Source organism: Aphis gossypii, chromosome 2 (assembly GCF_020184175.1).
Source record: "Aphis gossypii isolate Hap1 chromosome 2, ASM2018417v2, whole genome shotgun sequence".
Taxonomy (NCBI): domain Eukaryota; kingdom Metazoa; phylum Arthropoda; class Insecta; order Hemiptera; family Aphididae; genus Aphis; species Aphis gossypii.
The window spans coordinates 19,231,663-19,253,790 of record NC_065531.1 but is presented as its reverse complement, the minus strand read 5'-3'; the positions used below and the strand labels follow the sequence as shown (position 1 = coordinate 19,253,790).

The following is a 22,128-nucleotide window of genomic DNA, read 5'->3' as shown; positions in this document are numbered from 1 at the left end:
ACTGTATTATGCAATAATAAATACGGCTCCACATCCACGGGTAGCAAAATTCTTATCTAAGTACAAAAGTTTATACTCAAACCAATAGGCAATATGGACTTATGGAGGAAGTAATGCGAAAGCGGTCCCCTCCCGGTCGTCGATTCCAACCCGAAAAAAAAAGGCAATATGGACATACGGTCTGCGGGTATGGGGTAATGCTTCAATTAAATATTCTTAATTTTATTCTTTGAATTGGTTTAACAATGTATTATGTAGGTACTTACCTACCTGTTAAACTTAACACGTGTTTTGTTCTTTTCTGTCATTAATACAAAATGTACCTATTGTTATAACATTTATTGTAATATATATTGACATATTGTTAATAGTTGAGATATAATAATTTATGTTAAAATCTCACTGAATAAAAAAAAATATATACATGCTATTTAAATGTATTATTTAAAATAATAAAACATGTTTATTTAATGTGCATGATGCATAATATGTTAAAATAAGTAGGTGAATAATCATACTGCTTTTATGATTTTTTTTTTTTTTTGAAATGTTCATGTTTTGTCTAAAATATTGTTATGTATAAGGTACACCTAATATATGAAAAACAATAAAAAAAAATATGGCAAAATGTGTGTTGGGGTGTTATATACATATAGAACTAACAAATTGTCAGTAAATTATTGAATAACATCTATAAAAAGCAATTCATAAACGAACACATTTTTAAAAAACATGAAAATGTATTCCAAAATTTTAATGGTTGTGCTTCTAGCATATTTTTTGGCAAGTTCTTGAATATATTTTCTAATATCTATCTTAATTTTCAGATTGTCATAAATAGCTTATTTTAACAAAATAGTGTATATGTATCTTCTTTTAACTTTTTTTATTACGTACCTAATTTATCATTCTAGAAATGAAAAATAAAATTAGTTCAATTCCTTCAAATAAATTTAATATTAAATATTTTACTAATTTATAATACTTTGTTTAGGATAATTTATCAGCGTCTGTACTTAAACCAACTACACCTACATCTTTGAATGGGAAAAAAATTCCAGCTCAATCTAAAAATATTTTACTTCCAAATCCACCTAAAAACCATGTAAGTGTATTTTAAATATTATAAAGTACCTACCTATACATAAATAAATTATTTGTATGAAATTATAGGTTTAAAAAATGCAATTGTTGTTAGTATAACTTGTTGATAAATCTTTATATTTATTTTTATTAACATTGTATACAGTACTACATCTCTACAGTACTAAAACGTAAACCAGAGGTGTGAAATGGCAAGAATCTGACCGACATGAAATTTTCTACCATTTTATAATTACAATTTAATTTTTGCAGTTTCCTGCTCGGGGGAGTTTCAAAGTTAATCCTGTTGTTTCTTTAAATAATCCTGCTCCACCAGCACCTCCATCACCTCCATTACTTCCCACAGAAACACTAACACCTCCTGTAAAACTACCAGTATCTCTAGCATCTACTAGAGTACCACCAGCACCTCTATCACCTACATTTTTACCAAATTTAAAAAAAGTAAGTTATGAATAAAACAGTATTATATTAAGCTCCAAACAGTCAAAACTATAGTACCAAAAATATCAATAAAGACATTTTTAGACCAAATAAATTATATTGGTACCTAATAGATCCAGAGATGGATTATGAATCAATTAGGCCATGGATCAAATAATTTTTTTCTACTCCCCACAAAGAAAAAAATAATAATTATAATATGTATAGTAATATATTTTAAGCACCTACATTAATAGATACTTATCTAAAATTACATCTATTATGAACACTTTTACAGACAATTTTAAATCAAAATATAAATATAACTCAATACTTAAGCAAACTTTAATGAGACATTCTGTAATAATAATAATAGGTTTACAATAATATAATTCATAATTAAAGTAGTTTATTATATTATGATGTTATGGTTACTTAAAAATAAATTAAATTAAATTATTCTGTATTTAAGTAGGTATATTATTATTTCTGTATTTCATTGTATTAGTTGTTTATTCTTCATATCTTTTATAAATGTCATATATTATAATATATTCAATGCATAATAGCAATCAATTTAAATTATTTTCATGAATTAATAATAATCTTAAATAATTGTTCAATTATTTAATTAAATGTTTTAAAACAGAAAAAGATCTTTCATAATATTTGCATCTAAGAACATAGAATGTCTACGTATAATATTTAAATTTTTTTATTTTTATTCAAGGTAACATTATTTTTTTTTTTTATATGTGTAATGAGTGTTTATGTAAGAAAGCATATTTATGTATTATTTTTTTAAATATCAATAATTAAACTAGTAAGTAAAACAAATTATTTATAGATCATTATTATAGCATCTATTTTTTCTTTCTTTCTTCTTCTTCTTCTTTTTTTTTTTAATAAGTACCTCAAATTGTGTTGCTTCTTAAAAGGAAAATATCAATCATCGAGAATCCAACATAGTTGAAGAAGGAGATGATGATAATGAAGAGGAAGTAGAAGAGATAGAAGATGATGATCATGAAGAACCTTTAGAAAATAGTGAAACTGTGGCAAGTATATATAAAAATAATTACCACTTTAAATAACTAATAATAATTTTAACAAATTTCAGATTGGTACACCTATACCAAGTTCTTCAACTTCTAAACCTACAGTACCAGAAATTGTGAAACAAGTAAGTCTTAGGACAGAGCAATTTTATTTTTTATATAATGACAAAGTTATTAATAAATATATCATTAAAGGAAAAAGATAATCATCAAGGATCCGACATAGGTGAAGGAGATGATTATGAAGAAGATGATAATGAAGAAGGGGATGATTATGAATATTATGAAGAAGAAGAACCTTTAGAAAATAGTGAAACTGTGGCAAGTATATATAAAAATAAATACCACTTTAAATAACAACTAATGATAATTTTAACAAATTTCAGACAAGTACACCTATTCCAAGTTCTTCAACTTCTAAACCTACAGTACCAGAAATTGTGAAACAAGTAAGTCTTAGGACAGAGCAATTTTATTTTTTATATAATGACAAAGTTATTAATAAATATATCATTAAAGGAAAAAGATAATCATCAAGGATCCGACATAGGTGAAGAAGGAGATGATTATGAAGAAGATGATAATGAAGAAGGGGATGATTATGAATATTATGAAGAAGAAGAACCTTTAGAAAATAGTGAAACTGTGGCAAGTATATATAAAAATAAATACCACTTTAAATAACAACTAATGATAATTTTAACAAATTTCAGACAAGTACACCTATATCAAGTTCTTTAACTTCTAATCCTACAGTACCAGAAATTGTGAAACAAGTAAGTCTTAGGACAGAGCAATTTTATTTTTTATATAATGACAAAGTTATTAATAAATATATCATTAAAGGAAAAAGATAATCATCAAGGATCCGACATAGGTGAAGAAGGAGATGATTATGAAGAAGAGGATGATTATGAAGAAGATGATAATGAAGAAGGGGATGATTATGAATATTATGAAGAAGAAGAACCTTTAGAAAATAGTGAAACTGTGGCAAGTATATATAAAAATAAATACCACTTTAAATAACAACTAATGATAATTTTAACAAATTTCAGACAAGTACACCTATATCAAGTTCTTTAACTTCTAATCCTACAGTACCAGAAATTGTGAAACAAGTAAGTCTTAGGACAGAGCAATTTTATTTTTTATATAATGACAAAGTTATTAATAAATATATCATTAAAGGAAAAAGATAATCATCAAGGATCCGACATAGGTGAAGAAGGAGATGATTATGAAGAAGATGATAATGAAGAAGGGGATGATTATGAATATTATGAAGAAGAAGAAGAACCTTTAGAAAAAAGTAAAACTGTGGCAAGTATATATAAAAATAAATACCATTTTCAATAACAATTAATAATAATTTTAACAAATTTCAGACAGGTACACCCATACCAAGTTCTTCAACTTTTAAACTTACAGTACCAAATATTGTAAAACAAGTAAGTTTTAGGATAGAGCAATTTTATTTTAATCAAATGGCAAAGTTGTTATTAAATATATTTTAAAAGGAAAATGACAATCGTCAAGGATCTAACATAGGTGAAGAAGGAGATGGTTATGAAGGAGATGATTATGAAGAAGAGGATGATTATGAAGAATATTATGATGACACAGTAGTAGATGGTCATAACAGTAAAGACAATTTAAAAGATCCAAATCATAGTACTCCTTTTATACCAACAAATAATATAATAAATGATGGAGTTCGAGTAAATCCCCCTGTTACAATAACCACAGAACCACAATTATCTAAGGATGAATTGATAGAAAATAATTACAATGATTCTAAATATTCTACCAATACCAATGAAGATAATATAGAAAACCAATTAAACGATCAATATGTGTCAGAAAATAAAGAAAGAATTGTCAATGGGTATACAGCTCTTAAGAAAATATTATATATGTTACATGACTATGTAAGCTTAACATTCAATTGGATCATAAACAAAATAAATTACCGAATGGAACAGTTCTCAGTTAGATAAATCGTCATATTATTATTAAATTAATATCATAACATTTAGTTAAAAATAAATAATTAAAAAAGAAAAAAAATTGGAAAATAACCAGCATTCATTAATTTAGAATATATAAATTAATATACAATTTATTATACTCAACATTCACGTAAAAGTTATATAAAACTAATAACTAATAAGTAAAATCTTATAGCAATACATAATATATATGTGTATATAATATATATATATATATATATCTTTTTTTTTAGTAATGAAATAAAAAAAAGTATAACAAGCATTGTTAAATTTATATTATTCTAATTTTTATTCTGAAAATTGTTCCAATATCCTATCTGCTTCACGCCAACCAGATTCAATTGCGCCATGTACAGTTGAAAAATAAGAACTATGTGTAGCTTCACCACCAAACAGCAAAATCTAAAAAAAAATTAATGAATAATACATTTTTTTTTTAAATATATATATTTTAAAATGAAAATATATTTAAAATATTTCATGGATCACATACATTTTTACCATTGGAATTAATAAGAGGTTTTGCTAATTGACTATTGGCCTTTCCTTCTTTATCGGTATTCATGGAATGAAAAGAATATGAACCATAGAAGTGGCTATTGGAACCCCATTGAGATCTTAAGTAGGTAGTTTTCAGTATTAATTATTAAATACAATAATATTACAGTAGGTAGTAATATTATTATAATAACATGGAAAAATAAATATATTAATTAAAAATAGCTATAAACATATTATATTTCATTTGTAATCAACATAATATATTTTTACCTAGTCACTAAATCGGGAAATGGTATTGTGTATTTATCTCCCAAAAATTTATTCAATAAATACATCAATCCAATTTTAATTTCATCTAAAGATTTGCGTTCCATGTTTCTTGCAGCAGGACCAACTATCCATCCAAGCAATGTATTTGGACAGTTATCACAAATATAAAAACCAAATACATCACACAAATAATCCCAGCCACGTCTCTGAATTTAAAATATATTAATAAAATAATTAATAATTATATACAATGTGTAGAGTAATTAAGAATAATTTAAAAAACAATTTATTTATATGAAAAATGTTATAAAAACAAACAAGTAATAATGTTTTTACTCATGTACTACATAGATCATGTAGATCTTCATCAACCACTAAAAACTTAAATATGTATGTTTCACAATACAAATTACTATTAAAATAGTATCAAGAATTTAATTTTGGTAAAACATTCAATATGTTATAAAATTTTAAGCTAAGTAGTTGACCGAAGAATTAGGGACGTAATAGTATGTCATATTAATATTTCTGATTTAGAACTTTGGGATTTGCAATTCAACAAAAATAGCATGTTATTCATGATTGAATCATGATTATATTAGTTACAAAGGAATTTGTTGTTTATCATAGAAATATTATAAGTAATTTTACATTTCAGAGGTGATCTACCCAATGTACTAAAAAGTATACCCTTTTATTTTTTGGTATATCTATTGGTAAAATAAATAAAAGTAATGATATACATTATTTTTTTATAAATTAAAACCATTATTTTTAAGGACTTAAAACTTCTACATACCTATAATATATTATGAATTTTACAATATATAGTGACATTTTTGACTTATTTTAAGGAATTATCTATTTGTACTATAAACCTATTTTTAATAATTTAAGGTATTTACAGAAAGATATTATTCAATTTTGAATTATTTAAGTTGTTACTTAAATGTATAATATGTAATATGGTATAAATGCATTGTAATACTACAATAGTTAATTATAATATAATACATGCAATATTTTTGGGAAAAAATTATATCAAACAATATATTATGAAATATACTTAGTGATAAACACTAATACCCTGATAGACCGTCTCTGATCAAAATCTTTTTTTGTATAAAATGATATATTGTTGAGTTCAAATTTATCACACCCATAACAGTGTCCCGCTCAACACCTATTGTACAGAAAAGTAGTACTCACTTACCTACTTTTTTAATAATAATAATAAATAAACAATTGCTTTATATTTTAACTTTAAATTAAAATTATGAATGAATAACTTATAATATCATTAAATAATAAAAACATACTTTATTTTCTTTAATGAATTTTTCACGATCATCATTGGACCATAAAAAACTAAATCCTGTATTGTTTTTTGACCACCATGTATATGGAAATTTCAAAAATAATTTATCCACAGTCCCAATACCTAAGTTCTAAAAACAATTATAGTTATAATTACTTAACACAATAAAAAGTCAAAAATGGTTTTACATTACTTGTATAGCTTTTAATTTATATTCAGGAAGATCAGGTTCAAATAATTCATTACATAAATTTTTTAAAACGCCAAGGCTCATAGTATTTAAAATACATTGTGCTTGAAAACGGCTATTATCAGCACATAATACTTCTGCTTGATCACCAGACCAATATATTTTTACAACTTCTTTTCCAAATATTACTTTATCTTTAATATGTAAATGTTCTACTTCATCATTGAATTTTTCCTAAAATATTAGAAAGAAATCATTAATAATACAATTATTTGGACAACCAAATAAGTGACATTTTTTAAACCACACATTTAGTCATTTACAATGTTGATACATTAAATAAAACCTTCTCCTAAGAATATAATGAAATGTGTGACAGTAGAAAATATTATTTAAAATATAGAAAATGTTTAAGCTATTTAAAATTTACGTGCCTGCAATAAATCTATTACAGTTGAATATCCCTTTGATTTCCAACTAATTGCAGGATAACCAGGACAAGATTTATATGTGTCTATATTAATTGCAGATGCTTCAAACCAACTATCACTTCCATTATATGAATTTTGATAATGTTGGCACCAATTAATAAATTGTTTCAGTGGTAGTTCTTCAGTGTCAACTAACACATTTTCAACTCTATAAACAATATAAAAACATATCTAATATCTGGTATCTAGTGAATTAGTACACCAACAATTGATTGACAGTGAATTGGTCTCTGGTTAATTGATTGCAAAAACAATTAGTTATCAGAATATTTGATTGCCGATTGAAAATGTATAGTTTTTAATTATTTTATCATAATAATTACATAATTAATACAAACATTTTTAAGTTATGCCTTTACTATTTTAGAATATTAAAATATTCTTATATTATATGCTTATTATATTTTAAGAAGAATTAAAATATTTAGTTGTCAAATAAAAATTACACATTAAATTATTAATTGTTAATAATTACACAAAAAATATCATAATGTCAGTTAATTATATTTTAAAAATATAATTTGAATTTAAAGTTGAAGTTGAAAAATTAAGTGCTATTCCTTTTAAAAAGTCTAGTTTTTATCCTCGTATGATAGTTTTATAATTTGTTCTGCATGGTTATTGTACTTCTGTTTAACACCCATAGTATTTCCCACAATTATTTGTGCTATATGTAACCACTAACCGTATAAAAGCCTCCTTCTTAAATGAATCTATAAATTTCCATGTAGTTGAATGACATGCGTTCTGACTAGAATACTAGATGCAAAAACATTATGCTACCCTTCAACAGAATTATTAGTCAGGGGGATATTTTCAGCGTATACATTTATATTTTAACCTATAATAGTATACATTATTATATTATCTATTTATAACATTGTAAATTGAATTAATTGTCCATTATTTAAAAATAAATAAATAAGAGTATTTGAATATTTTAAAATAATAAACATAAAACTCAGAAATGTCTGTATTAATTATGTATTTAGTTTAATAAAATTTCTAAAAAAAATCATTCAACAATCAATAATTATAATAATTATTATTCTGACGAACAATTGTATTCGCAATCAATTGTTCATGACCAATTCATCGCAATCCCTAAACTCTACTCTAATAGCTATATTTATAACAAAATAATAACTATTACCTTTTTTGAAAAAGCTCTCCTAACGACATAAATCGTTCTAGATCATCCTTTGGGCTATCATCCAATACAGAATAAGCTACATTTATGTATTCACGAAGATGGTTAGATTTTATTTCTCTACCTGATGATGTTACAAATGTAGAATTAGTAAATTGCTGAATTGTTTCTCTTTTATCAGATACTAAATTTTGAGCAGAAGCCATTTGAAATACTACATTCCCTTCTTCTCCGTGAATCCATTGTGCTCCTAATTCGATATGTCCATCTAAGAAAGTACAAGAAAAAATATTTACTGATACATTGAATTAAAATGTAATTATATAAATATATTATAAAAATAATTGATTTAAATTGTAATCAAAACATTTATTTTATAAGCTGTCTACTATTTTTTATTGTACTGTATCAACAGCTACATTGAGATATGTGATTAGAAATCATTATAATTTATAGCTTTCATTAAACTGAAAAGTATTGTTTTATTAGGTAGGTTATTTTTACATATTTTATTATTTTTTATTCATACACTTTTCAATAATTCAACTAGACAAACCTTAAGTTAAAAAAAAATAAATTATAAGATAAGGATTGTCAAACAGGGAGAAAATAATGTGACTAGAGATCTAGGGCAAATTTGTTACACAGTAGATTAAATCTTTTAAAGAGTATATTAAGAAAATTCACTAGGAAGTCAAATAATTTTATATTGTTGATATAGAAATCAAAATAGAATGATCTTTAAAAATTAAAATTTGTTTAAATTGAGCTATATATATATTTTTTTTATAATAATATGATGTTTTATAATTACTTCACTTTAAAATTTAAAGAAGTCCATCCTACCAAATGTCTAAATTAAAATTTTTATTTTATGTTTACACTTTGCATGTGAAATTATTAATCTTGGGCTTTAATATAATTTATCTTTATACACTATAATAACTTAAAAACGAATTATGAGTTAGGTATTTCAATTTGTAGGAGTACAATGTTCATTGAATTCACTGTATAATTTATAAACTAAGATTACCTATATATAATGAGTTATAACTAATTATTAGTTTATTTTTATAACTTTATAATGATGGATCAACAATGTTAAGTATGAATATACCACATAGTTATTTTTATAAAATTAAAGGTCTCTATATGTATTTAAAAAAATTCTATAATAATTCCAAAGAATATGTAAGATTTCAGTAATTTATCGACATTTTTTTTTACATTTTTTACAAAAGGTTTATTACGACCTGTATTTTAAAAATGTACACAATAAGCAAATGAGATAATGATACAAATATCTAGTTATACTTGAGTATAACTCAGGTCTATAAGAGTAGAAGCCCGAAAAAGGGGATGATGCTGATTGGAGGAACTTCAGATGCAATTTTAATTGTTGATAAAAAATAGATTGAAACATCAGTTCCTTTTTAGACGTCTAGGAGGGTTTTTAAGAATTTGTATGGAAATGAGGTTAATGATAAGTGGATTAGTGTGGATGTTGAATGTTTTATGATTTTTTTGTAGGTAAGAAAAGAAATTTTCTTTAATATTGGAGCATAAAGGTAATGTACCACAAGGCTCCTACAGCCCTAAAATTAGCTGCAAGTATATTAACTGAAATGCTTGTATTGTCTAAATATTGGACGATTCAGCTGAACTTCTAAGTTGAATACCATAGAATCAGATTAGTCATGGAGAGTAATGTACATTGTGCGTTTTGTTTTTTAAGGTAGTTTAGAGCGAGCGGACTAGAGGTTTAAGTAATTAAAGCCACAGGTTGATTATATTTCAAGACAATGACAATTTATTTTTGAGTGCTGAGGAGAACAATCGACAACTCTGCGCAACTTGTGGAAGGTTGAATGTTTAGCTTTAAAACCAAACTGGAAATCAGAGATGATTTTAATGTCTTCAGTATTTTTTCAAAAGAGTTTACCTAAAACTGGAAAAAGACCTTTCAAATGTTTTCCAGATTTATGAATTAAGATTTTTTCCAAATGTTTTCACATTGCTGGCATACAAGAAAACCGAAGCAGAATTCAATATATAAGATAGAACAATAATTGTTTTAAGAGGAAGTTTCTTTAATATGGGGTCAAAATGAGATCACGACCTAGGGATTTTCCTTTTTTTAAGTGTTAATTCAAAATTAAATGTTATTGGGAGAGGTTTATTTGTCAGTTAAGGCTACTGGTTATGGATTTTCTATGAAATAGCTTACAGAATTAAGATGGTGTGGGTTAGTTAAGATTTTGTGTAGGTAGTTATGATGTTTGAATACAGGTGAGGTGTTTGACAACAACAATAGCCTTTTCTAAATCATCTGTAATTTTGAAACTTTCAAAGCTTTGAAGTAGAGTAACTGGCTTAAGAAGGTCAAGTATATGCTTTGTGGCTTTTCAAAGCAAACCATTTGTAGTATAAATGTTTAATATGTAATTATTGTAATCGTCATCTGCTATAAAGTTAATACCTAGGAAGTAGAAACAGAGCCTGATTTACAAAATTTGGGGCCAAGGACTTAGATAGAAAGACATACAGTTTTTAATTAACTTATCCAAAAATGTTGAATATGACATTTTATGTATAAATTGATTCATTACTTAGTATATTTGATTACCTCGATTTTTTTCTGGGATCTCTCGCAAACATACCAATTATGTCATCATATTATAATTTTACAAAACAATTTAGTTTATTAACTTATACAAAAATATAGTAAATTTATTATTTTTATGTATTTAAGATTTTATATTAAATTTTTGAAATCTATTGTATTTTATATCTTAAATATTCAATTAAAATTGATGTATTTAGATTTAATAGGTATTTAAATGCAATTTTAAAATTATTCTGTCCAACCCAGTACATCATTTAAACAGATAGTTCCCATATGTCTGTCATTTTAGTATTAATATTATTTTAAATGTTAATATTTTAAAATATAATAAAAATTAACTTGACTGTATTAGATGTGCTCAACAGACAACATAAGGTTTACAAGAATATAAAGTACTTGTACATAAAATAATAAAATACAATTATTGAAATTCAAATAAAATTAGGTACTTTTCTGTTATTGTACTCCAATAAGCCAGTGGCGACAGTTGATAAATACCAATTATGTTATCTTATTCAAATTATAAGCTACATTGTTACATTCATACCTGACTAATTTATGGACCATTTAAAGTTTTAAAGTTGGTCATTTTTTTTTTGTAATTTTTATACTTTTTTTTTTAACTATAAGGCCTACCCTTGTGGTTTTACACAATAAGTTGAGGGATATTTTCGATTTTTTTGTTAGGTTAGGCAACACAGCGAGCAAGTGGCTACGTTTGCATCACTTCTCAAAAATTCTGATTTTCACCTAAAAAAATAGGATCTTTTCGGTTATACATAGTTAAAATATAAATTAAATACTTAAATAAGTAGAGTACGATAACCAAACAGTACCTACAATTATATTAAATAAATAAAATAAATTAATAACTGTCTTAACACAACATATTTAATTTTAAATTAAATTAATTATAATTACCGCCAAAGGGTAAAGTTTGAATGCGACCACCAATACGGTTTTCTGCTTCCAGTATGATAAAATTATTGAAGTTATTCTTTAGTAATTTAGTAGCAGCTGCAATTCCAGCTGCACCTGCTCCTATGATGATAACTGAGTAGTAAGATTGAGCCATCTATTATATATATGTAAAAAATTATATATATTTTAAAAATTATACAACTTAAATAGTAGAAAGCAATAATTTATGATTGTTCGAGTAAATATAAAATGAATGCCACACCCAATACAATAAAATATCATCTTTATAATCTAATTGATTAGTGAATAATTTAAGTATATTTGATTTAAATACAGGATGTTCATATTATTAAAAAAAAAATTGTTACTATTATTTCATAGTAGACTTTTATCTATAAGAGGGACTAATATTTATTTTTATTACTTATAAATGGATTAATCATAATCTATCATTTAAATTATTACCTATATTAAAAATTATATTTGTGATCTATAAATGATATTGATACTACCTATCTACTAATTTTTAAACCCTAAAACTTATATTTAATTAAAATATTCAAATACTTGAAGCTGCATAACAGGGGCGAGGAATGGTCCTTGAAAAATAGGATATTTTTTAGGATTATGATTATTAATATATGTTTTTCATCCCCATTTAAACCTCAACTTGATACACTTCTAATCAATTCATATTTTTATGATTATATTTTTTATTTTTCTTAAAAGAATCAAATAGATTTAATATTTTTATTTTATATCTTTCCACATTAAAAATTGGATGATTTTACATGACTGCAAAAGTCATCACTAAGAAATGTTTTTGAAAAATTAAAAAAAAAAAATTATAAAAATTTCACAAAACCAAATAATTTGAAATTAGAAAATTTTTTAAAACTTTTAACTACAATAAATACAATCTACAACACACAAAATGCAAAATTGCATTATTTATTAAATAATATACTTATTAAGTTAATTTAAATATTTTAAGTTTAAGCTATACTAAAATGTAATGACATTCAAATATATCTATATAACAAACAATAAAAACTGATTCATATTTTATGTTCACATTTTCTTGCACGCAAATATATTTCATTAGTTATTTGAAATAAATTGAACAAAATTTAAAATTGCCAATATAAATTTTGTTTTTTTAGGTACAAAACAGTGATAATATCTCGAATTATTAAAAAAATATGACCTACCTTCAAATTATTTCAATAATTTATTTATTTTTATTTATATAACTGGCTAACAATATTATTAAATTGAATTGTGACAATTTGCGATAATATAATTATTTTTAAAAAAATGTACGTAAAACAGTTGTATTATTGTTTAATAATTATTTTATAAGTTCTAACTATTCATGGTTCTAACTTAACACAAATGAATTACATACCTATATAATACAATTTACTAGTATTTACGTTTTAATTTTTTAGTTTAAATACAAATAAATAATTTTCTTGTATTCTTTAGTTCTGTTGTTCTTTAGTAGATCAACTTTGTCATGGTTTAAAGTTTAAACTCGTGATCACTGATCTGATAACTGATAAGTAGTAATATTGATAACTGTTGACAATTAACATTTTTTGATCATTTTCATTTTACTGTTCGGCTTAAGCAATCAGCATAGTAAAGTTGTAAGTTAAGTTGCACTGATCACAAATACAATTATCAATTTTTAATTATTAATTTAAATTAAATTATTCATTCATGGATCAATATAATATTATGTATAGTGAAAATTGTTTTCATAACTTTTTATATTTTTTAGGAAGACTTTAATAATTGATATTAATATAAAAAACTATAATATCGTATTTAATCATAGATAATATCTTAGTACGTAAGAAGTAAGAACGTAAAGACCTTAGATCATATTATACATATCATATACTATATATATGATCTAAGGTGAAGACCGTGAATCACGGTCCGTGATATGCATGAACTAAGATATAATCTTAGTTCATGATGATATGATAATATACTAATTAAGGTTATTTTTACGTGATAAGGTTTTTATTTATTTAAGTTTAATAATTATTATTTATTATCTTATTAAATGCCTACCAAGTACCAACTATAAAGTATAAACGTTATGTATTTACATTATATGATTTAATTTATTATAAATAGGTATGAAAATTTAATTGACTTGTTTAATGTTTACAAACCATTGAAATAATTAACAGCCACAAATTTTAAATACTTAAATATTATGTAAAAATGTAGTTATAGATATTATACTGTTCTATAATATAAATGCCTAAGTTTTTTTTCGTGTAATCATTATGTTCCATTGTAGGTATCTATTTAATTAATAGATGTATAATAATAAACAAAAAGCAATTACAATCTTAAACTTAGATTATGAAAAGTTAAAAAATTATTTTTAACGATTAGTTAAAAAAAAACTTAAGTTTTTGAACAAAGTTAACCTTTTTGACATGTTGTCGAGAAAAAATAAAGATACAAGAACTATTAAAGAAGGAGTGGTTGGAAAATATGTAAAAAAAGACAAGCCACCAGAAATACCAAGTATGTTTGTAAAATAATATATAATACCTATTTATTGTTTAAGAATACTTAAGATGCAAAGTGCGCATTGCATACATTGCGGCGGTGGCGATACAATTGTATCTGGATTCATATAAATGCTTTTGCTACCGCTACCGCTACAGAGTGTGGGGACCTTTAATTCATAAGTATTTTATTATTGAAATTCATTATTTTTTTTTTAATAATTTTAGAAATATTGAAATAATTTTTAATGTGCCAGGAATATTCTTTCATTATAAATTAAGTTACATAAGACATAAATTTAGGATAATTTTACTTTGTAAAGTTTAATTTCTTGTTGGTCACATTCATTTTCATTAATTCATTGATTGGATGGTATGCATTTCTATCAATCATTTTTATTATTATGTATATTTGTGTTAGTTATGATCACTTTTATAATTCATATGTTTAAATATTTATCTCGTCATATACATGTAATATATTGCAAATTAAGTTATTAAGCAATATTTCTATTCAGTATGTAAAGAAAATATTTTTCACTATGTAAATAAAAACCATGCCAGATGAATACTATCTACTGAAAGTCAACAATTTCTATTGCTGTTTTTGATTATGTGTAACTGATAAAGTACATGGACGCTTGTCGCTTAAGATAATAAACCGTTAAGCAGTTAAAACTTAAATAATAGTGTGGTGATTAAATATTTTATCACTTTTATCAATTTATTTTTATTTATATTCAATATTTAAAATTTTGTAAGTATCTACAAGAAATAATAGCAATGCCATTTATTATGAACTACTGCCTAAGTATTTATTTATAAATAATAATATTAAGATAATGTAATATATAACAGCTATTCCAAAACTATTTTTATTTCATGCATCCCCAAAAATAAAAAAAATTTATTGCTTCTCCTTTGAATAAATGAAACAACATTTGTTTATTAGTATATAGTACTATACTACTATATTTGTACTTAAAATGTATGAATGAAATATCAATATTTACATCACGCTTCCCCTGTTAAGTGCTTCAGAGTTTGAGAACTACTGAAGTGTAAGATTCTAAGAATATATTTATTTTAATGTTTCACTTTATTCTAGAATATCTATTAATAAATTAAATGTTTTATTTTTAGTTATAAATGTATGGACTACAGAACCTTTCAGAAAAAATAACCATAGTCGGACTAATGTTTCAGAATCCCCAAATACAAATGTAAAGAAATATTGATTTTTAAACTGAACTTTTTTTAATTAAATTTCTTTTTTTTAGAATACAAGCCAACCAAGTGGTTCAGTTCAAAAATTTGGTAATGTGAAAAATACACCATCTCCATCAATGCTAATTGGCCATGAAGGGAAATATACTCCTAGTAGTTCTGTTCCCGATTTAGCTCAAAAGTATGTATAATTATTTTATGAATTATTGCAAAATATTTATGTATTTATTTTTTAAAGATTTGCCAATGCTAATTTATGGAGTAGTTCGCCAGGTATAGCTGCTGATCAATCAATAAATGTTAGAAATTGTAGTAATAGATATATTTCCAATGACTGCCACGTTAATCATCAAGCAAGTTTATAATTTTATTATTCATATTTCAATAAGTTTTTTATAGTGACTTTGTGGAATGCAAGGTTATAGGTAAAGGTAATTCATTTGCATCCTATGATTTTTATTTAAGCTCTTTATGTATATTATTTTATATCTTTATCTATATTTATTTTGCAAGGAAAGCAATTGTTTTTTATGCAATAGTTATAGATTTGTTTTTATTATGGAATAATGAAAAATTATAGCACTGGTTTCTATTTTATGTTTAACACAACTGCCATATGACTGCCAGTGGTCATCTATAATTCTCAAATTTATACATTTGTGACTGCAGGCACCCATAGTTGATCATTTCTACCACGCCACATATGATCAATAACAACTGTAAATTAATTTAGTTTTATATTATTATCCTTTTCATGGTACTATAATAATGTACTAAAAAAAAATATACCTGGCATGTAACAAAATTTCTGGTGGTTATATTGCAGTTAACATGTCAAATAATTAAAAACATTTTATTTTTATTTAGATAGGAACACATACTAGTGCCACTTGTTTGCCTTATCATTCACACACTGATTTAGCAGAGTCGTCTGTTATTTTACATGGATTTGGTGACAATACAATTTACTCACCAGCATTATCACAGTGTTTCCCAACTGTAAGTAAAAACGAGACTAAGCCTAAATGTAATTAATGATTTTTTTTTTTTTAAATTATTAAAAAAAAAAATCAACACTATTTAACAAAAAATAGATTGAATTGAATTTTATTGTTTCAATACAAAACATAACTTACATAACTTTTAATATTATACAACAAAAAAACAATACAGAAATTTTTGGTTTTATAATCTAATTAATAATGTTACCTACCTAATAATTTAAAAGCCTACAGTCTTAAACTTATTATAATATGGTATTATATAACTTGAGTTAACATAGTTAATTAGTTTATGATTATTGATTTCATTTATCTATAACATACTTATTTACCTTGGAAATTTAAATCTCACTAACTACATACCATTATTAAATAATGATTAGGTAAAAATGTTTCTTTCTGTTAGCGTTGAATCTAATACAATTAATTGTTGTTAAATAAATTACCAATAGTAATTGAATCACTTATATTTTAACTTTTAGATTCAATTACAGCACAAGAATGAAATTATTAATACTCATCATTCCACCCCAGCCTTACATAATATTGGACAGTCTGTTCCAATACCTTTACCTTCAGGTGAATATTAATACTTTAGTTATAAATACAATGTGTAATAATTATGCATAAGTATTGTACTCAAATATTGTATAAAAAATGTCACAGTAGTATTCTTCTTAAGCTTGATATAAAAATGTAATGAATTACATTCATGATACAGCAATCAAATTTGTTTTTGGTTAGGCGGTGGAGAAGAACTTCCCTTACCTCCTGGTTGGTCTGTAGATTTAACATTAAGAGGTCGTAAATATTACATCGACCATAATACCAAAACTACACATTGGTCACATCCTTTAGAAAAAGAAGGTCTTCCTACTGGATGGGAACGTATTGAAAGCGATGAGTATGGAGTATATTTTGTTAAGTGAGTAAACATTAAAATTGTAATACTTATATTTGTTCAGTTCAGTTATGGTATTTTAGATACAAACTATAAATTATGTTTATGTTTATTATAATTATTAAACATATTTTATCAAACCAAAGTTTAGTTTATATTTAAATATTTATACTTTAAAAATGCTAAAAATAAGATATTATGCTTTATGCTCAAATATTATTTTTATGAAATAATTTACTAAAATTAACAAGATTAATGGTTATTTTTCTTGTATTATCACACAGAAGGGTGTTATATTTAGATACTTTAGTTAAAATAATCCTTTGATTTGGTTTATATATTTTAAAAATTTAAATATTTATGTAACATATTATGCGTTGTTGTATGTTATATTATTTTAATGATTTTTATCTATTTTTGTATATGTAGTACGAAGAGTAGAGGGTAAATCACATGAAGGTCTGAAAAACATAATTATTTTAGTTTTCGATTAAAACTTTGTGGGCATGTGATTATTTCTTTCTAATTTGTTTGTATAGTTAAATGTTAAAAATAAAGTATATAAATATTTTAAATATACACAATAAATATCAATTGTTTTTCAATTTACAATATAAATGTTATATTATAAAAATGGTTTTATATTAATTCATTAGAAAATTAAAATTCAATAAATCTTGTGCATTTTAAGTATTATTTAGATACAAAAGGTAAAATCTGTTTTCTAATTTAAGAAAACAAATTTATAATTAATATAGTTTATTTTTGTTTTATTATTATACATTTTGATTTTTTTTTTTAGTCATATTTCTCGACAAGCACAATATGAGCATCCATGTGCTCCACACTATATTTATCAACCAGAAGTGAGAATTCCATTGCCACTTTTACCTCCTCCACCACCCAGACCTACGCATTTCCATTCTCATAATATGCTTGTACCTGCTAATCCTTACCTAAATCAAGGTAAAAATAATTTTGATTATGTTATATTATATATTTTGAGTAACTATTTGTTTTTCTTTAAGAAATTCCGGTATGGCTCAATGTTTATTCTCATGCAGCACAAACATTAGATCATAAACTTAGATGGGAAATGTTTCGGCTACCTGAACTTGACTGTTTCAATGCTATGTTAACTCGCTTATATAAACAAGAATTAGAAGAGATTGTTATGCGATATGAAGTTTACAGGTTTGTTACTATTAGTATTATTAATCTTAGATTTAATTTTCATAGTTTAAGTCAAATTAGATATAATTATATTATGCTTATCGTTATCTAATATAACTTAACTATTTTAAGGTTAACTGAATCCAATCATCATTATATTATTTTTATAATAGTATAGTATTAACTTTTTTTTTTTTTCTGGTTGAACCGACGATTGGGAAGGGACTGCTTTCGCATTACTTCTTCCCGGCCAGTATAGTATTAACTTAAAACCATTTTTGACAACTTACATTTTTTTAAAGACATTTTTGTTGCATAATAATTATACTCATTCAGCATTCTGTCAATTTGTTAGTAAAATTCAAAACAAATGACCAGTGGTGTACGCAGAATTCGTTTATGTGAGGGGGTTACTATTTATGTATATGTATAAAATGTTATTGATGTAATATTTCATAAAAAAATTATACCTAGGTGTTTCATTTTACTTCTGAGGGTGGGTTAAACCCCTACTTCCCCCTATCTTTACTCCACTGCTAATGACCACTAATGGCAACTTGTAGGAATGTTATGTAAACATCAAAAATGTATTTGGATATTATAAAAAATAGCAAAAGTTACTAATTTGAGGTCCTTTATGATATAATGTCCTATATAGGCGTGCCCAACCCACGGCTCGCGAGAGTATTCCAACCCGCCTGTGACCATTTTATAAAAATTAGAAATTCTTAAAAATAATAGCTTAAAAATAATTTTCAATTTATTTATTTTTACTTAATTTAATAGGTAATTATTGAAGGATTAAAAAATAATGTACAATTTTTAATTTTAATTATTAAAATTAAATTTAGAAAAATGTTCATTTTATCAAAATTACCATGATAAAAAACCATGATGTATTTACGGCCCACAGTATAAATATAAATTTTGAATATGGCCCACGGTTGAATAAGGTTGGGCATGCCTGTCCTATCATTATATAATATTAGTATTTGAGTAATTACACAATTTTGTAGAAAAACTGTTATGCATGATTTTTACTATAAAGATTTATAAAAACTTCAATATTGTTTTTATTTTGTTTAATATCACTTGTTTAAAAACAAACTGACCTAATATAACTGAGTTTTTTAAGTTTATAACTAGAAATACTTAGTTATTTTATTATTATGTTTATTTTGTTCAATTTTCTAAAATACATTTTTGCTAAGTCTTACTTATATTAACCATATTTAAGGGGATTAAATAAAAACAAATGATTACTATTATTTTAAATTTTGTTGACCTAAGTAATGTTTACTTATCCATTACAGCTTTATTTGATAGTTAATTAATAGTGGTTGCTTTTTTTTTTATTCAATGATTATTTTATAAATATTTAAATTATTTTTCATATTAAAAATGCTTTATTTTACTATAATACAATAGATAAATATTCTTAGATAAACTTTGTTTTTAGATCTGCATTATTGTTTGAAATGGATAGAAGACATATGCAATCACAATACATTGATACAAATGAATATAATCGTTATGGACCAGGACTACGTATTATTGATATAACTAATGATAATCTACGTGAAGTTGCACTATCACAACATACAGAAACTAAAGTTTAATTATTAAGTATTTAAATTTAGTTTTAAATAATACTGATCCAAATTATTTTACAATATTTTTGTATACCATTATTATGGTTAATTATCTAATGATACCATGAATTATATTAAACTATCATTAGGGTTTTACTACAATACTGTGATAGTTTAATTAGTATTTAAAAATTTAATTATTACTATTATGGTTAAAATAAAATATGGATGAAATAAAGCCACTATTATTTTAATTTTTATTAAAGTATAGGTTTTATAGTACTTACTAATTTTGTTGAAATAGGTGATATATTTTATATTGTACTTACTTAATTATTGAACACCTAAATAAATTAATGTTGTGACAGCATAACTATTTTATATTGAGGCACATATATTTTACTCCTAAAGCTCAATTTTTTTTTATTTTACCAACATTTATATTATAAAATCGTAACCAGATTAGAATATATTATTATCTTATTCTGTGATTGAAATTGTTACAGTGCCTTATAATTTTCAAATATATTTATGAATAGTTGGAATAAAATAAAAATTTATCGATATTAAAATCATCCTCTAAAATAAAAAAATATTTAGTATTTTTTAATTTTTTTTTTTAAATGTCTTTAAAGTAAAATATGAGCTATCATTATATCCATATTATTGAATTTCAAAGATGGCTGTGTCACCTTATTTTTCAGTATAAAATAAGAAAAACAAATTAATTACTTGGTACAGCAAGAGAACATGCCAATTCTGTGCATCTACACACAACATCACGCTATATTGCAGAGGTCGCCAACTTTTTCAAATAAGTGAGCCACATTTGAAATTTTAAGTCCCTGGTGATCAACATCCAGGAGAATTAGGACTTAAAGAAAAAATTTGTTCGATGAACAAAAAAAAAATAAGGTTTAAGCTCCATAAAATAATTATATATATTGTTTCTTCATAATAATAGTCATAAATTTATAATAATTGTAAAAATTTACTACGCGATTGATCGATAATGATAAAATTAAATTTTTTGACAATTAACCTTAGAAAGATTGACTGGTTGGCAACCCCTGCTTTAGTGGAACTGGTTTCAGGTGATAAGTTGTTATGTGAAGATACACAGAAAAACCTATTTTTGATGTGCCACAATGTATTTGTATTTTTTCGCTGGATAGAGTATAGGTTATGCTGTGTTACAACATGTTTTTAAAAATAGACAATATTAAATCAAATAAATTAACACTATTGACAAATAAAATAAAAACTATTTAAGTTAAAATTTAAATGGATTAAATTTCAAAATTATTTATATTATATTGTTAATTAACAGGGTAAAATTTATTGAATTTATTGTTTATATGCATTTTCATAACTTTAAATTTGTTTCTATTTCATATTTAGGCAGTTTAACAATGTTAAAAATTTAAGTAAAACTTATTTTAGATGTATTTACTATGTATATTTTATTGTCACAGTTTTAACATAAGTAAACTGTAATAATACAAAAACAAACATAAAATAAAAATGTTTGAATTTGATTTAAATAAACTAATATTTAATTTTTCAATTATAGATTAAGTAAACTTATTTAATGTTTTTAGCATATTTTTTAACAGTGATATAATACAATTTT

At 24.2% G+C, this 22,128-nt stretch overlaps 3 protein-coding genes across 15 annotated transcripts; 2 read left to right on the top strand and 1 right to left on the bottom strand.

Annotated features, from left to right (window-relative positions):
* The first annotated feature begins 627 nt into the window (after nt 1-627).
* LOC114129582 (protein PFC0760c-like) lies at nt 628-4,859 on the top strand. Of its 10 annotated transcripts, none has more exons than XM_050202276.1 (14): nt 628-783; nt 995-1,105; nt 1,357-1,548; nt 2,466-2,582; nt 2,648-2,710; nt 2,781-2,906; nt 2,972-3,034; nt 3,105-3,233; nt 3,299-3,361; nt 3,432-3,578; nt 3,644-3,706; nt 3,777-3,908; nt 3,974-4,036; nt 4,106-4,859. In XM_050202276.1, exons 1-14 carry the CDS (start codon nt 733-735, stop codon nt 4,583-4,585), a joined length of 1,800 nt encoding a protein of 599 aa, XP_050058233.1. In that variant the 5' UTR covers nt 628-732; the 3' UTR covers nt 4,586-4,859. The 10 variants fall into 10 exon arrangements, with proteins under 10 accessions (XP_050058233.1, XP_050058232.1, XP_050058237.1 ...); XM_050202275.1 differs by having other exon boundaries at nt 2,466-2,585; XM_050202280.1 differs by lacking the exons at nt 2,781-2,906; nt 2,972-3,034.
* Nucleotides 4,692-13,704, bottom strand: LOC114129559 (spermine oxidase-like). 2 transcript variants are annotated; one of them, XM_027994333.2, is made up of 9 exons: nt 13,473-13,704; nt 12,065-12,218; nt 8,521-8,785; nt 7,311-7,515; nt 6,880-7,110; nt 6,688-6,816; nt 5,369-5,574; nt 5,091-5,214; nt 4,692-4,999 (listed from the first exon to the last, which is right to left on the bottom strand). In XM_027994333.2, exons 2-9 carry the CDS (start codon nt 12,216-12,218, stop codon nt 4,886-4,888), a joined length of 1,428 nt encoding a protein of 475 aa, XP_027850134.1. In that variant the 5' UTR covers nt 13,473-13,704; the 3' UTR covers nt 4,692-4,885. The 2 variants fall into 2 exon arrangements, with proteins under 2 accessions (XP_027850134.1, XP_027850135.1); XM_027994334.2 differs by lacking the exon at nt 13,473-13,704 and adding an exon at nt 13,276-13,412.
* On the top strand, nt 13,698-22,062 carry LOC114129560 (protein salvador homolog 1). 3 transcript variants are annotated; one of them, XM_027994336.2, is made up of 10 exons: nt 13,698-13,716; nt 15,745-15,824; nt 15,882-16,009; nt 16,067-16,181; nt 16,696-16,827; nt 17,312-17,408; nt 17,574-17,754; nt 18,533-18,696; nt 18,759-18,924; nt 20,363-22,062. In XM_027994336.2, exons 3-10 carry the CDS (start codon nt 15,948-15,950, stop codon nt 20,520-20,522), a joined length of 1,077 nt encoding a protein of 358 aa, XP_027850137.1. In that variant the 5' UTR covers nt 13,698-13,716; nt 15,745-15,824; nt 15,882-15,947; the 3' UTR covers nt 20,523-22,062. The 3 variants fall into 3 exon arrangements, with proteins under 3 accessions (XP_027850137.1, XP_027850136.1, XP_050058242.1); XM_027994335.2 differs by lacking the exon at nt 13,698-13,716 and adding an exon at nt 13,828-14,617; XM_050202285.1 differs by lacking the exon at nt 13,698-13,716 and adding an exon at nt 15,164-15,358.
* The last annotated feature ends 66 nt before the right edge of the window (nt 22,063-22,128 follow it).